Source organism: Candoia aspera, chromosome 4 (genome assembly GCF_035149785.1).
Source record: "Candoia aspera isolate rCanAsp1 chromosome 4, rCanAsp1.hap2, whole genome shotgun sequence".
NCBI classification, from domain to species: Eukaryota; Metazoa; Chordata; class Lepidosauria; order Squamata; family Boidae; genus Candoia; species Candoia aspera.
In genome coordinates this window covers 65,095,186-65,112,820 of record NC_086156.1, presented here as the reverse complement: position 1 = coordinate 65,112,820, position 17,635 = coordinate 65,095,186, and the positions used below count along the sequence as shown (strand labels likewise).

The window sequence follows — 17,635 nt, the reverse complement described above, 5'->3', positions numbered from 1 at the left end:
ATTTTTATATAGCTACAGTTCCATATAAGTTCTAAATTGTGCATCTTAACATGAATTATTGAAACAAACCAATTTTATAAAACATACTTTGAACTTCGCTTGCTTATTAAATCACAGTTAAAAGTTTGATTGGGGTCTGATACATCCCTACACTGAATTGCATCCACAGTGTTACTGTATTATATTGATACAATAGCAAATTGCATTAAATTGAGGGAGTTTTATTTTGGGAGTAAAGAGTACAAAAATATTGACTGAATTTTCAAAGTATCATAGTCAGTGGCTTAACATATTGTGCTAGGCTACAGTTTGTTAAATAAGTCATAGTGGTTTGGTTTATATAATGCATAGTAGTGTTTGCAAACCATTATAGATTTACACATCATGCTAAGCCAAAGTGAGATACCTCATTAAGTTGTGGCATAATTTGGCTTAGTATGATGTTCATATCTGTACTTTAGATTAAATTCTGGTTAAGATGTATTAAGTTCTGGTTAGGGTAAGTTTTAAATTAACCTAATGTCAACTTCCCATGCTGTCTCCCAGTTAACAGAGATAGGAAGCAGGTACACCAACAGAAGGGAAGTACTCCAGCTGCTTTTGGCTCTATTTCACCCCTCATAGGTATGTGTGGTGCAGATGGGGAAACCAAGGGAATGGGAGGAGGTTCTGACCCCAGTCAAGTTCCTGCAGTTTCATTATGTCACATGATTAAACTCAGTGATGTTATGTCCATATTCCATTCTTCCTATACCATACATAATTTGATACGTTACTCTCTTTTGTATTGCTTCATAGCCTTGATTCCTTGTCATGACTACCATAGATTCCACCAGCATATATGTGAAGATAAGAATTTGGGCCAGTGGTTTTTCTTTCTTTCTATTTATTTATTTTTATTTATTTATCAAATTTAACCACTGCCCATCTCCCCCAAGTAAGTTTTACTTACTTATATTGAGCCATGTTTAGTATTTTAATACCCCCTGCTTTTTAGGTTGAGATCCTGTTGGACTTCTTAACATTTCCTGTAAGTAACTTAACTAGTTCGTTGTCATTCAGAATCTTTTTGCTGTTCATCTATAACTTCAAATTATTTATGAGCAAGTTTAAAAGCTGACTTTTTATTTTATTTTTTTATTTATTTATTGGTTTTATTTGTTTATTTTGAGGCCATTGTGCAAATCCAAAACGCCTCTTGGTGGCTTAGAGTATTTAAAAATACGTAATTTAAAAAAGCATGACTGCTCAGATAAAACCACATGACGTTTTTTAAAATTCGGCAAGGGCTCCACAAACACCCTAACCACAGGCCTGGAAACAGCCAGATCTTAAGAGACTTCCAGGACACCTGAAAAATGATGCTTTGCATCAGCCCAGACTTCTGTTATTGAGGTTTGGGGAAAGCTCTACGGTTTGAAGAAATTTGGTCCTCTTGATTTTCCTTTTTAATTTTCTTTTCTTGAAATGAACATTGGACTTCCTTGGCAATATTCAATTTACAGTGAATGGGCCTTTTTTATCTGCTGCTGCTGTTTTTCTCAGCTTCGTTATTGAACAAAATTATCAAGAAAACTAAAAATAGAATTAAATGGCACACATTTGTATGTGATGCATGTGTGTATGTTATGTGACTTTCAGGAGGAATACAAACATTTAAGCAATCTGTATTCAGTACTTCTAACCAGAGTGGCATTTCCACAGGTGAAGGTAATTTATTAAGTAAAGAATTGTTAATGTTAACTAAGAAATGGTGGCCAATTTTAAATAAATTCTTAACTGTAGAGTTTTTCAAAGCTCTTTGTTGTATGAATTTCCCAGTCAAAGCAATTTTCCATACTTATAAATATGACTGAAAGACGTTTTTTGTTTTCCAGGGTTTTGCAATAACAAACTATAAGTTAGCCATAGGAAATATGTGCAGTAAATAAATAGGATAATTCTTTGTTGTGGGTGATTTTCCCAATTACTCCAATTATGTTTGACCAAGGAGTAATTAATTTGGCCTTACCACCAAAAATCACAGTACACTTACAGTTCTTCCAGCACAATCTAGAAAATTACAATGTGTGTAATATAATTGTAGCAATGCATAGTGGTATATACAGATTATCTTCACCGTCCATTTGTAATGGTCTGGATTTAAAAGAAATTCAGTGGCCTTAAATAGATTCATGAAGTTCAGATCCGAAATCAGCCTCCTGAAGGTTGAGACTTTCAAGAGAACTTCTTGTACTTATATAATGCTATATAATATTGAAAAATTCTCTTAATTTTTAAATAAAATAAATATACAATGACTATGTTAATGGTTATAATTGAAGAGATTTAGTAAGATAATGAAAGAAGGATTGCACTTTACTCATCTAACATCAAATTAGAATTTGTGATCAGTCCTTTTCCAAAATATACCCAGGACATTCCATTCTCTAATTCCACAAAATGCTCTCCACTATAAAGGAACAGAAGAAAAAAAGAGGTAAAAATTTCCACTGTTTCCAAACTTCTAAAATAAATGTTAAACATGAATTTGAAATAGATATTAATTTCTTAATGTCAGGGAGGAATGCTATTGCCCTAATCAATGAGGCTAACTCTGTACCCACTAAACTTCATTTCAATTCCTAATCATATGCATTGATTGCCTTAATTTATTTAATTTGTAAGGGTGCCTAATCATCAAATAAATCAAGGTGACATACAGGACAAGTTAAAGCACAATAGTAAAAGAAGAACCAAACAGCAAACAACTGCAGGGAATACAAAATAAATAAAACATACATAGCATACTAGGGAGTTCGCAAAATTCTGTGGCTCAAGGCCTGCTGATAAAAAACAGGTCTTTATGGCCTTCCTGAAGGACAGCAGGGTTGGGGCCTGGGGGAAATGTTCTAATGGGTAGGAAAAGTTACCTATAGTCACATTTAAATAAAGAGAAAATTCTTTGCCATATACAATATTAGATAATAGGCAGTGGAACTGGGAGGACTGAAAAATTCTAACAAGAAAAAAGAATTCTAACAATGGTAATTTTATATTGTCTGCTAGGCAATAATAATGAAATGTACTGTCTTTAGTTTCATTTTAAATTTGCACTGTGAAAAGCATCATAGTTACGCTTCCAGGGAAAAAATGGCGAACTGAAGACAGCTCCACTAAAGCAGAGCTGATGACCACAGTGGAATGAAGAGCCGGTGAGTAGACCAGCTCTTCATAATTCCTCTGCAGACAAGGAGAGGACTTGAGATCCCCACAAGTGCTCCATACAGTTGCTCCTCGTGAGTAGACTGCAAGACAGTGGTCTCCAGTGGGTTTATAGCTCTGGGAGACAAGGGAATAGCCATCTTTTGGCTCAAACCATATCAGCGCCTTCAAAGAGGACACTGGGTTCACATACTTCCTTTTCTAATCACTTTCGGAGATAGCTTGTTAACTGCTTTTCAGCTATTAGGAACCTTTGAATCAACAAGGTTTACAGCACTGGGTGAGTTTCCTTCAATCTTTAGAGAAAGAAGTTTTAAATACAAGTTTAAGGACTTTTTTTTTTTTTCTTTTGGGAAAAACAGCAAAAGGGTGATAGAACTTTGATTCTGGAAAGTTACAAACAGACTAAGGATCCAGATGGATTTGAAATAAGATTTTGGAATTAATTATAAGAATCCTTCCTGTGGGAAAATGCTTTTGTTTTGAATTCTCTTTAAAAAGACATGGTAGGATGACACTTTGAAGGTTGGACACTAGAGGGAACCAGAACGAACTAAAGATTACAATTAAAGGAGAAGAACACTTAAATTTAACTTACTAATACAGAATGGAGCAAAATATTTTTAACATCGGACATATTGAAGGATATTTTTGAACAATGGACCCAGAAGTTAATTTTAAGTGTGTCTGCCTCTATAGACAGACTGTATTTAAAAGATATTATGGAAGAGGAACAAGTTTCAATGGACAAGGCTGAGACTGATCTGAAAGTGGATTTTAAAATGACAGGCTACAAGAATTATATGGAAAAAGATGCTACACTGAACATACAAATGAAACCAGCTGATGTCTTAATAAGGGATATACAAATAACAAATTGTTTTTGTAAACTGCCCAGAGTCCCTCCTTCGGGGGCAGATGGTAGCATAATTTGATAAATAAAATACCAAAGGAAAAGAGTGACCTGGATAACTTTCCTATATTGGATTTACAAAACAGGCTTGTTAAAGCTTTAAAGAATTTTGTGAGAAGGGACAAAGAAAAAATTAAATCAACTTCTGGGACATTATTGGAAGGAACTAAAGATTAAGATTGTTAGATGTAAAGGGAAGGAATATAAAGTTGGTTTATTTGATCAAGGTTAAAATAGGTATGTTGTTATCTCTGGTAACGCTTAATGGATTTTTGCTGGCATTAGGACTGAATGACGAGGCTTTAGGGATTTGTTTATAAATGTGAGATGGGAGATAGGAGGAAGAGATTGTTTGCTGTATTTTAAGAGAAGGTGATAAGTTACTAAAATTGTTGTGATGAAGGGGGAAGTCATTTCTTTATATATTTTCTTTTTCTTTACTATATTTTTCTTTTCTATTTTTCTATTTTCTTTTTCTTTTCTGCACTTTCTACCTATTTTACTTGTTTTAGTTTGTATTAGGGTTTTTTTTTTTTAGAATTTTTATCCTGCCTTTATTATTTTTATAAACAACTCAAGGCGGGGAACATACCTAAATACTCCTTCCTCCTCCTATTTTCCCCACAACAACAACCCTGTGAGGTGAGTTGGGCTGAGAGAGAGTGACTGGCCCAAAATCACACAGCCAGCTTTCATGCCTAAGGTGGGACTAGAACTCTCTGTCTCCTGGTTTCTGGCCTGGTGCCTTAACTACTACACCAAACTGTAATTTTTAATAAAACTACTATTTAAAAAAAAAGTGGGGGGAAACTCATAGTTACATGTATTTGGTTATTGGCCAGTTATTTGTAGCAATTACCTAAATCAACCTGGATTCTTTAAAGCGTTTATGATTTAATTGAAATTGTAACTAAGTATCTCTCTGTATTTCAAAGAAACATCAGCATGTCTGTATTTATATTCTATAGAATATTCTTTTTCTTCCTAATTGTCTGTACTAAGTTTTCTGTAACGAGATTGAACAAACTGGATTTCTTTAATGCATTGTGTGATGTTCTCATAAGTCCTTCCTTATTCATCCAGTTTATATCCAGATATGAATATATGCAACTGGCACTTTTCATTCTGCTAGTGCCCACAATGCCCATTATATTTAATTATCCTTTTTTCTAGCATTAGCATATAAACCATATCTCTTTCGATATGTCTCCACTATATGTATTTTTCCCCATAGCTCTTTCCCTCTTTGATTGGCTGTCACATTCAGTTATGATGGTAACATTTTTGTCTCCTATTTGAATTATTGAAAATATGTCCATCTTCATGCTCTAGTGCTGATTATTTTATTGTTTTTATTTAATTTAAAACGTTATATTGTGATCCATTCCCTTAACAGCTCCTGACAGTTACAAAGGAATACTGTAATAAACATCTGTAAAAGCAACATTAGAAATATAAGAGAAACATTTTAGCACAAAACTGAAATAATATTTTTCTAGACCTTCCAAACTGTACTAAAGAGATACCTTGTTTCATCCTCAATGGCAGATTATTCCACAATATGGGTTCTCTGCTGGCTTTTCAAAGACCTGTATAAAAATTGTTCTACCACTGTTTTAATTAATTACATAATCAGCTAGATCTGGATCCATTCTAGTTCAAGAGGGAATGTATCCTTTTTCTACTGTCTTGTTCCAAAATGATCTAATAGTCCTAACCCCCTACATCATTTTCTCATGCATAAACTGGGATTCTTTAATTGGTCCTCATGAAGCTGGCAGCATTCCAGAGAAGCTTATCTTTAAGGTCTTGATTTTCAGCCTTCTACCAAGCAACCTAAATTTAACCTTCATAGCTGCATTTCTACACATCAATAATGTCAAGATGCACCACAATTGCTGACCTCTTTAATTATCTACACGTAAAATGAAGAATTTTTGTATACAACAATTTACTATGTGTCTCGTTCACTGTGACTTTAGTGACTGAGCTTCCCAGAACAGCAGATCTTTTCAATAAAGTAACTTCTATGTGAGCATATATATTAATGGTAACTTCTAATAGAGCATATGTGAATTCTTATTCTCTGAGATTCTGATTTTCTGTAACAGCGCATCCTGAGAACAGAGTATTATAGAAGTCCTTGGCTGTAGGGGAGCAAACTTGTTTTTGAGAGCTCATTATACTGGGCACATATTCATGACCTCTGTTTGGGATGCCTATATAGCTCCCACCATCCCTATTGATTTTCTGTCTTGTACTTTCATTTGTTTATCTTCAGAAGTATCCAAACAGTGCAAAGACTTACTACTCAGACCTCATCTTGTTGCTAATCTTGCCTGTCTACTTAACTTAGTATGCTAATATTCCAGCTTAGTCTTCTCTTAAGCATTTGGATGTAAGTTCCTTTAAACACTTGCAATATTTCCTAGAATGATCTATAAACCACTAAGCATTTGACATTTAACAAGCTACAGATATTAAAGGTCAAGACTAATACCTCAAACTTAATTGTGATAAAATTACAACTTAGATATTTGAAAAATGTTCCAGGCTGAAAATAATTTTTGCAGGTGTCTGGAACAAAACACCAAAGTTGCAAGACTTTGTCTTAACCTTAGAAGAAAACATACTGTTGTTTCAAACTTCAGGGCTCTTAATGAGAAGGAAACATTTGTCACTGGAAAAAAGGTGGGGAGGCACATCCTAGAACACTATGTGTCAGTTACCTAGTATTGACTCATCCAGTGGCTCGGTCTCTCCCAGATTTTTAAAAACAGAAGGATAGGAAAGAAATTGCAACCATTGAGTTTATGAGTTTTTTTTTTTAACTTGAAATGATTTCTCACACTTGGCCAAGAAGGCCCTTAAGACCTTTGACCTCAAGGAAGCTTTAACTCAGCCATTCATTACCCCAGTGTTGGGCCCAGTGATTAATATCTTCTTTCCAGAGGCATTGAGCATGATCATTAAGTCAAAGTGAACCTCTCCAATTGCATCTGCGGTAAGCGTGGTACATCATTGCCATGGACTCATTTCTGACAAGCAGCAACAGCCTGACACACATTAGTCATCATGATGGAACCATCTGCCTCATTTGGGAGATCTCATGGATGCTGGAATGGGCAGTCTTCTGCTTCTTTCAATAGAAAAATATCCTGAGTTTGTTCATCTTAAGTGCAAATTGGCTCAGCCAATCTAATGTGGATTAGTGAGAGTGGTATCTAAACTGCAAGTGTTCCATGCTATCACTGTGAGATAGTTCATCTACTTTCTCCAGAAGGATCCTTGCCATCAGAAGCTCTGAACATCAAAAGGTCCAAAGGTGTCATCTCAACCTTCTTATTGCTTCCCTTGGAGAAAGTGGAAGCCAACTTGTTTAGATCCCAGTGACTCAAAAGACCTTGGTATTCCAAATTGGTGCAGTTGTCCACAAGCCCTCTATGAGCTCTTCAAAGAGCCAGTTTCACCTAGAATTGAATCAGTTATAGCTGCATGCCTGGAAGTCAGAACCCAAGGCTATAATTCAGCCTTCTGCAGAGCATTAATAGTTCAGATTTACATGTTTACTAGACACTTCATCTGCCATTGGAGCAAGAGGAAGAGGTCTGGCCCCTGGTGACCTATTTTTCATAAAACTGACCTTTTTATAAGTAGGCATCAGCTAAGGTATATGAGCTGGTCTCACTGAAACAGCAGATCTCAATGCTAGCATCCGTTCTCTCAGGGTTCAAGGGACTATCCATCTTTGTACCTCTTCATATGAAGAGACATCTGTACAGAATCACTTTCTTTTCCTGTTTTCTGTTTGTAGGTTGCTCTTCTTTGTCTTCCACTTGTCTTAAAGGCATTGGTGTGCCACTCATTCAGCTCCATTAACTCAAAAGAAACTGGATTTTTCACTCGCACCTATACCAACAGCCAAGTGGGTGTCTTACAGACCAGGGAGGAACTCTGTATGATCTTCCCAGGCTGTGTGGTCACACACTCCCATCCAAGGTTAACTCTATCATCCACAGGTCACCAAATCTGTGTCTATCCTTTTGCCTGCATTCAAGCATCTTCATCAAGAAACAGTGACACATAACATCTGAAAAACCACTGAATTTTACTTCAAGAGGGCAAGGGACTGGCACTCTCTAATGGTCTCTAATTGTCTTATTCCAGTACACTACTGTCAGCCATAAGACATCCTTTATGCCAGATAGGTAGATCCAAGCCTGCATAGCACACAGTTATGGAACCCAGTTTGCCATCAATTCACTTTACCTCTGCATCTATCATCTCTATCAATTTTTATTAAGAATTTTGGTTATAACACTAAAATCTAATACAAACTAAACTTAAAGAAAAGAAAATAGAGAGGAGTAAAAAGTCCAAGGAAAAAGAAAAAAGTAAGAATAAAGAGAAAAGAAATATATAAAGAATTGATTTCCCACTTTCATCACAAGTATAAACAACTTTAATAACTTCACCCTCTCTAAAGTTACAAACATTTATCTCTTCATCCCATGTTCCATATCCCATCTCTTATCTATAAATAAATCCATAAAGCATCATTTTTCCAGGCCTGGTATCAGCAGAAAGTCCATAAAAGGTGGCCAGATGTAACAATATATTTTGACTTCGATCAAATAAACCAACTTTATATTCCTTCCTTTTACTTCTAACAGTCTTAATCTTCATTCAAATATCGTAGGGTTTGATTTCATTTCTTTTTTGTCCCATTGCACACAGCTCTTCAAGGCTCTTCAAGGCTACAAAAGCCTCTTTTGTAAATCCAGTAGGAAAAAGTTATCCAGATTACTCTCTTGTTTTGTCATTTGTATTTTCCTTTTAAATTTTAAAACCTCGGCCAATTTCTTTTGTAGATCTAGTGAAGCATCCTTTTCTAAAACATTATCTTCGCCTATCAGTTGTAAATCCACCTCTGAAGCCATCTCTACCTTGTCAGATAAAATTTATTCTACATCTGACATTTCTTCAATAACATCTTTTGGACATAGTCTATACATAGAAGTAGACATCATTACTGACATCGTTGATATTATGGTTACTGTCTTCTGATTCCATTCCTCCAAAGTCTCCTTCAGTATTTTTATTGTCATAACTTTTTGTACCATCTTGCAAGCCTGTATATCTTTCCTCTACCTAAAATCTTTAGTCCCCTCTAGTGTCCAGTTTTTGAAATCATGAAATTCTTTGTTACGTCTTGTAAAAACCAAAACCAGATCTATTTCCCACAAGAAGCTGTTTATAAATATAATGTATTATAAATTATATAATTTATATTATAAATTATAATTATAATTAATTATAAATTTATAATTTATAATTAATTCCAAAATCTTACTGTAAAATTTTCAATATTCCAATTTTATCTGGACACTTAGTCCATTTAGAACTTTATAAGATCAAAATCTTATTTAGCTTTTTGCTGTTTATTCCAAATCCTTTGAATTCTTAAGCTTATGATTAAATTTTTATTTCATTCAGGATTAAAGGCAGACTCATCCAGCATTTTCAAACTTGTCATTCCGTAGGTCTCTAATAGCTTAGAATGAACAGTTTCTGAAAGTGATTAGAAAGTGAGGTTTGCAAACTTCTTCTTTAAAAGTCTCCGCCGCAGTTGTGAGCAAGATGGCTAATCTTGTCATCTCCTGGCGCTCAAACCTGCAGAGAACTGTTGTCCTGTGGTCTCCTCATGGGAAGCAGCCATCTGGAGCATATATGGGTGATCTCCCATCCTCTCTTTATCTGGAGAGGTTCCAAGGAATGTTGTCAGTGGTTCCTTGGTCTTTGCCGCGATCGTTGGCTCCGCTTGTGCAGTCATTTTCAGTGCACCATACCTCCCCCAGAATTCACCTCTGCAGCCTTTTCAATTAATATTCTGCTAAGCGACTTAGGGATTTGTGAGATACAACAAGTAGTTCCCTTCCATTCTAGTAGGTCCCAGCTGAGGAAATTCTTAGGTCATAGTAGGAAACTAAAACATTAGGTTTATTTGTTTTACAGTATTTGTAGCCCATTCCTGGGTTTCTGGGCAAGGTCAAGCAAACACAACTTAAGAACACAAAATTAAAGTAATGTTAAACGTTAACAATAAGCATCATGGATATCCATAAAACTAAACTAAGGGCTGAACACACTCTGGAATACGATTGCTTTCATCAGCTTACAAAATGCAAGATTTGGGCCATCTGTATCTCTGGGGCAAGGGTATTCCACAAATACTGTGAAGTTCTTTTTTCTATCAAGGACTCAGGGTATCCAGACTGTACCTTAGTGAAGATGCGTATTTTGACAAAGAGGGTCATCTCTTGTAATTTTTATTCTCTCTTACACAAAGGAGGTTTTATTAATTTTTTTTCCTCTGGTCTTAAATTATGAAGGAGGTTTTTTTATACTACTGCCTAGAGGCAACAGAAGAAAATTACCTGATCCTACTTGTAGCAGTGGAAGGAAAATGAGAAGAAATCTTTATTGTGGTCAAACACCAGTAGTTAATAAAATTTAATGGTATAAAACATATTTGTACTTATATAAAAAAGGACCAATGGTAAAATTAGCTGGGCATATCTTGTCAGTAGGCTGCGCATTTTGCATATGATATAGCAGAATGTAGCTACATTTAGAACGAAATAGTAACGAGTAACGAAATCATGAAGCAATAAAAGGAGGTATCCTGGTAGGAAAAGAACTTTACAGTAAGTCCAATGCTGTGTTCTCAACGCCATTCTCAGCTGAGCAGTCCCTTTTCTGCCTGTTTAATGGTGGTGATGGTTGCTTAATAATGCAGGACATTAGCATTCAAGATCTGTGTTTTACATCTGTATGCAAGCTTTACCATTTTCAAGATGACATTTATGACTTCTTTTCAGCCAGATTTTTTTTCTCCCCCTTCCACAGGCTTTCAGCAATCAGGAAGGTGGGTATGTAGGACTGGGATTCTGATGTCATATCCAAATTTGGGGACTTTTCTCTGGAAATTTGTTTCTTTACCATCTTGTAAAGCATTGTGTTGTTCCAAAGAGATATTGAGGATTTGATCTGTTTTATATCTTTTTTCCAGTTTATTTTGTGGTTTTCCCACTGCTGTTGATACTGTTACCGTTTTGATACATTTGTATTGTATCTAATCATACATTTTTGTTAAGTGCTTTTAATGATAAATGTTATTAGGAAAGCAGATTTATAAATATTTTAATTTTTTTCAAAATTGGTTTGGGATAGCGTGTTAAGATACATTGGGCCCACCCTCCAAATGTACACATTTCAGCTTTCAGAATTTTCCGCTATGTTCATGCTGGCTTGGGAACTCTGGGAGTTGAAGTCCACATGCTTAGATAACACGCAAGTTGAGGAAGGCTGCTGTAAACTAAGACAGTTGTTGAAACTATTTAATTTAGCTAGAAATCCCTTTTATCCTTATTGTAAGCACCTCATAGGATAAAGTTGCAATAGGTAGTAACTCTCCCTCTCTCCCATCCTCCAACAAAGGCTTTGAGAAATAAATGGGACATAATAGCAATTTCAAACTATAATGCCCCATCCAACTTCAGCAGAAGCCTCTCAGCATTGGAATGTGGGTTTCTAATTTCCATTTTGCAGTCAGGCAGCTCATTATGATGTTAGACTATTTTATTGGACACATACAAGTGGAAGCTGGACAGCCATCTGTTGGGAAAACTGAATTTGGATTGCAATACTGAGCAGCAAGTTAGACTAGATGGCCTAAATGGCCTCTTCATTCACCATGATTCTATAGTATGTAGGTTTTCACAATATTAATAGAACTTTCTAAGATGTGGGGGATATACCCTGTTTATTCTTGATACTATTAACTGCTAAAGTGTGATTTATTGGAGTGGCTTTTATTGACTTAACTGCAGTGTATGATACCATTAATCATAGGATATTGCTGCGCAAGATAAATAGTCTCACCAGAGACAGTGGGCTCACTAGGGTTATTGGCTGTCTATTACAGAATTGGAGATTTTATGTGACTTTGAATGGAAAGAACAGTAGATGGAGGTTACAGAAGAATGGACTGCCACAAGGGAGCATACTATCCCCGATATTATATAATATATATACAAATGATCAACCAGTTCCCAACAACACACAACTGTTTACGCAGATGATACAGCAGTGGCTACACAAGGATCAAGTATTGATGAGATAGGTGGAAACACTTGAAAAATTAGGACAATATTACACTTGAGGCCTAATCCAAGTAAGACGCAAGTGTGCACTTTCCATCTTCGAAATCAAGATGCCGGGGCTAAACTGAATGGCAGTTATGGCAAGGGGACCGATTACAGAATTGTCCAACACTGAAGTATCTCGGTGTGACACTTGATCAAATGCTTTCCTTTAAACAGCGCTGCCTGAATATTAAGGCCAAGGTTAGTGCGAGGAATAACATTATTAGGAAATTGACAAATTACACATGGGGAGCCCAGCCATCCACATTACGAACATCAGCTTTGGACTTGATTGTCGCTGCAGCAGACACTCCGGTATGGAATGCGTCTACACACATGAAACAAGTTGACATCGCCGTAAATGAAGCAGTACGAATAGTGACAGGATGTCTTAAACCTACACCAATTGAGAAAATGTACCCCCTTGGTATTGCACCACCCAAGATCAGGAGAGTAGTTGCAGCAGGTGTTGAGAGAACAAAACGAGAGTGATCCCCGGCACCCTCTGTATGGGAATGAGCCTCAGACGCGTTGACTAAAATCTAGGAAGAGTTTCTCGGCAAGAAGAAACTCTTGAGGGAATGCAAGAACAAAACCGAATTGGAAGATGGAGGAGAGAAATCACTGACCAAGGAATAGTCCCAGAAGAGAAAGTGGCTGAGGGATTTGACCGCCCTTATGTTATTTGGGGGACTCTGAATAGGTTGAGGGTTGGAGTGCCTAAGTGTAAGACTAATATGCTCAGATGGGGAATGCTGACGGATAATAACACGCTGTGTGGATGTGGAGAGATACAGAATTTGGCCCACCTGCTGACCTGCCGATTATTACCAATAGTGTGCACTGAAAATGACTTGTTTTTGGACAATGGTGAAGCCAAGAAGGTGGCATCATATTGGCAGCTTAAGGTTTGATCTGGATATGAAAGAAGTCATTTATAAAAACTTTTCTATGTTTTTCAAGTTAAAATTAGTTGCTTCAGCCTGTGGCCCAGTTCCCCAAATCAAGTTGCTTAGCAATTGATGGCTACCTCTAGTTATCCCAGGAGAAATGATATATCTATAATTCCACATATTAGGTATGCTTTCATTAAGAACTTTAAACCATTAATATCTGACAGGTGTTGCAAGATGCCAGAAATACAGGTGTTACTTCTCCTGCAATTCTTTGCAATTTCATTAGACATTTTCAGTTTAGTATATCTCCATTATATTACAGTAAATTGAACTTTTCTTTGAAAAGTACTCTTGAAACCTTAGTGGAGATACCTGTTAATTGGTTCTTATTTCTGTCTTATTTTTATTATTAGCTGCCAGTCATTTTAACAATATAGATAAATAGTCACTATAATTGGACTCTAACTTTCAGTTTTGAAACCATAATCACTTATGTATTATTCTTCCATATACGTCACTACATTTTCTCTAGATACAATACTAATATGAATCACAATTTTTCCATGGATTTTAGTGCTATTATGGTTCTATACTTTAGATTGGTAAATTTACTATTCTGTTATTCTAAATAATAATAATTTAATTGCCTTATATAAATTGTATGATGCTTTACTATATTATTTTTATGCCCAAAATTCTTAAATTATACTTGTATTGTTATATGATTTTATAGCTTGTTTTACTCTAGCCAATTTCTGTGCTATATAGGCTGCAGTGATATTCAATGAGTTAAATGTGACTCTTTTGTTTTGTTCTGCTTGTCAATGATCAAAATGAAATGACTGACTTATATAATGTTTTTCATGTATTACAGGAATACAAGCGCAAATTAACAGGTGTGTCCCAGGTACGGAAAGAACTCAAGTCACGCATCCAGAGCCTCCCTGATCTGTCAAGACTCCCCAATGTCACAGGAAGTCAAGTGCATCTACCGTTTGCAGGGGATGTCTATAGTGATGATTGATACTCAGATCTTTCACTGGAGTGAGGAATTGGTCAGGTTGATTGATAATTATTTTTGTATGTTTGTTGAAATAGCACTGAAGTGTTCTAATTTATAAGAAATGTTGAATGTTGCTTTGTTTAATATTTGATTAACAAGTGGTAAAGCAGGTACTATGGTAAGAGGCAGCATTTGTGTATTATGTTAAAAAAGTGATTATTGCAATTAATTTTTGTATACTTTTGGACTAAATCTTGCCCCCAATAGAAAACAGCTTCTTTTTTTTCTTGTGCTTTTTATGGATATAGTTCTGTTAAATTAAACAAAATATGTGTACTCAAGTAGCAGAAACTTATATTTTGATTGCTAAATATTTGAAGAACAATTATTTTTTTTAAATGTTGAATACAAATCATATTAAAAACAGACATTGAAAGACCAACAATGATCTTACTTAAGTAAATTAAAAATGTGATATGATTTAGCATTTCAAACCATCAGTAATATTTAAGATACATTTTCTGTATTGACTGTAGCAATAAGACTGTATTGCTTATACAAGATTTCTGTTCTATATTTATGCCCAAGTAGGCAAACCTAGAAAACATCCAGGATAATCTTTTTTGAACATCATTCACTTCCCATAACTGGGAGTGGTTATATAGAAATAATTTTTAAAAAATCCTAAAATACTAGTGAAATTCTAATTCAGAAGAAAGTCCCACTATCTTCAGTGGAGTTTACTTCCAGGTAAGTGTGTGAAAAATATCATTGTAGTGTGCTGGATTCATTGACCAAAGAGTTGTGTTGCTCTGGGATATCTCAGTTGCTTCCATGTTACTTGCAGAAAGGCATTCGCATTCCCAAAGTTTTAATATGAGAAAAGTTTATTCTTGACTAGTCGTGAGCTAGACAAATACATGCTCATCTACCCCTTATATCTCAACATGTTTGCCCCGATGTCTATATGGACAATCTCAAATGAAGAAATTATTTGTATACGGAAACATACATGTACATGTACAATGTAAATTACCTAAATAACACTCTTCCCCTTGCTGGCATATTTTTAGATTTTGCCCATAGCATTGTTTAATGGAAATACATTAAATGCTACTAGAAGAACACATTATTACATATCAAACATGTTAATTTTTACTATGGCTACTTAAATATATGAAAGTAGAATTCCTGAGATAAAAATATTGATGACTCTGTTACGCAGACCATTTTGGTGCACATTTAGTGTCCCGATCTGTCACTTCTTTCTATAGTAAACAATTGGTTCATGCAATAAGTATTGGATGTTTACCATATTTGCATTATGTAGTAATTGTTTTATGTGTTCATACGCTGTTTTGCAAATTTTAGGCATGGTCCAATCAAGCCTAGTGAAATCCAATTTATTTAGTGGAAATAATTAAATATTTGTTTAAATCTTGTCAGTAAAATAGGTAACACATTAAAATTCTTAACTTTTGCATTATGTTCCAGTTCTTATCCAAAATGCTTGCTATTGTTTGCTTCTATTTTTAACTTTTTGCTTATAATTTTTTAGATAATCCTAAAACAATTTAATTAAACAGACAATTTTTTGGAATCAGCTTTCTGAAAAAAGTAGAAGAGTTTTATGGTGTTCATTTTTCTGAAGTATGATCTTTAGATGGATATCAGAGTGTTGGTCAGGCACATTGTAGGCCTACACTGTATAATTTTTATTTGTTAAACCATACTATTGTGAACTTCAGAGGTGGTTACAGGATCTGAATTTGTAAAGAATAATGTTCTTCAAATGGTCACTTACACTAGTGCCACTGCCTTTCATAGCTTTGTGCATGATAAAGATCTAAACCTGATTTTATTACACACTGTAAATGAACTAGTATATTGGACTCTCAATGATTTACACATACTATATAGGTTCTACACCTATGCGGAAGAACTGCACAGGATTTCAGTGGCAGTTTGCCTCTCTGCATGATCAAAGGGCTTAATTTTTGATTGCAGCAGTAGCAGCAGCATTAGAAGAAATCTTTAGTCGTCTCATAAGCTTTTAGTTTGATTTGTTTTCATTTTGTTTGTTTTTCTTCTTTCTGTTCCAAGCCTTTGTTTTTCATTAAATGTTACTAAGTTCTTCCTTCTTGAATAAGAGTTTATAGATCCAATGGCATTATTCTGTGAATGGACAGGTTGTGGCAATTCTTTTGTGGCTTGACTTCCACATAACTATGAATCCTATCTGCACCATTACCAAATGAGTCTGAGGATGGGTGTGTGTGTGTGTGTGTGTATTCATAGAATCATAGGAGTGGAAGAGTTGTTGGAGGTCTTCCTTGTTGGGAAAATCAGGTTTCAACTATGCATCGTCTCACGAACATAATGGGGACTCTTCTGTTGAAGCGTGACTTTTATTGCGAAGTGTGTGTCGGCTGTGTTTGTGGGGAGTGCTGATCTCCTGACTTCCTGTTTCCTCCTCCTCTCTGGGCCCCTCGTGGCCAGTTCTCCATTTTGTTTCCTCCTGAGCAGATGTGCATGCAGCAGAGCCACATGGTGATGTGGCTCTGGTCCGAGAGTACCTCACGCGCACACACCAGAGTTCTTTTCTTTCTTCAAAATAAAAATGTAAGCAATCTTTACTTTGTTTTTACACTAACCAATGTGTGAAGACTTGTTTTATTTTTCTGAACGCTAATCAAGCCTTTCCTGTGCAAATCCTTTTTTTTTCCTGGGATGCTTCTACTCTGCAACTATTGCTAAAAAACGCTGCCTTGCGTTCTATTAATCACATTCCAGACAACATTCTAGTCCAACCCCCTGCCTAGGGCAGGAACCCTCAGACCATCCCAGATAAGTGACTCAACCTTTGAAAACCTCAAGCGATGGAGCACCTTAGGAACTCTAGGAAGGAGGCTGTTCCAATGCTTAATAGCTCTCATGACAAGAAATTACTCCTGAATTTGAATCTCACACTGTAAAACTTCCACCCATTGGTCCTTGTTCTACTTTCAGGCACTATGAAAAATAAACCCACACCCTGTTCCTTGTTACAGCTCTTTGAGTATTAGAAGACTGCCAACATCTCTCCCTTTGGTCTTCTTTAAGCTAAAAATATCCAGTCCTTTTAACCTTTTAAATTCATAGAATTTAGCCTCAAGCTGTTCTGCCAAGTGTCCGAGCAGTGATCAGGTGCTCAGGCAATTGGTTCTTTTTAGATTCAGAAATAATAAGCACGCCAGTGGCTAAAGAAACCTTAAGCTTTATTATAAACTTAAGCAAACAAAGTTAAATAGAAACATAGTTCAAACCAGAAACGGTTTAGGCAGATTATACAAAAGCATAAAAAGCATAGCATAAAGAAAGAAATCATAACATACTTAAGCAAGGGGATACCCTATCTCCTTTATGCTGCCAG

The 17,635-nt window shown here is 35.7% G+C and overlaps 1 protein-coding gene across 1 annotated transcript in view; it reads left to right on the top strand.

Annotated features, from left to right (window-relative positions):
- The window catches only part of RPRD1A (regulation of nuclear pre-mRNA domain containing 1A), a 40,773-nt gene extending 25,067 nt beyond the window's left edge, over positions 1-15,706 (top strand). Inside the window, exon 7 of the mRNA XM_063300331.1 lies at positions 14,095-15,706. Within this exon, the coding sequence (XP_063156401.1) occupies positions 14,095-14,244 (150 nt within the window). The 3' untranslated portion in view covers positions 14,245-15,706. The remainder of the gene's footprint in view (positions 1-14,094) is intronic.
- Positions 15,707-17,635: the final 1,929 nt, after the last annotated feature.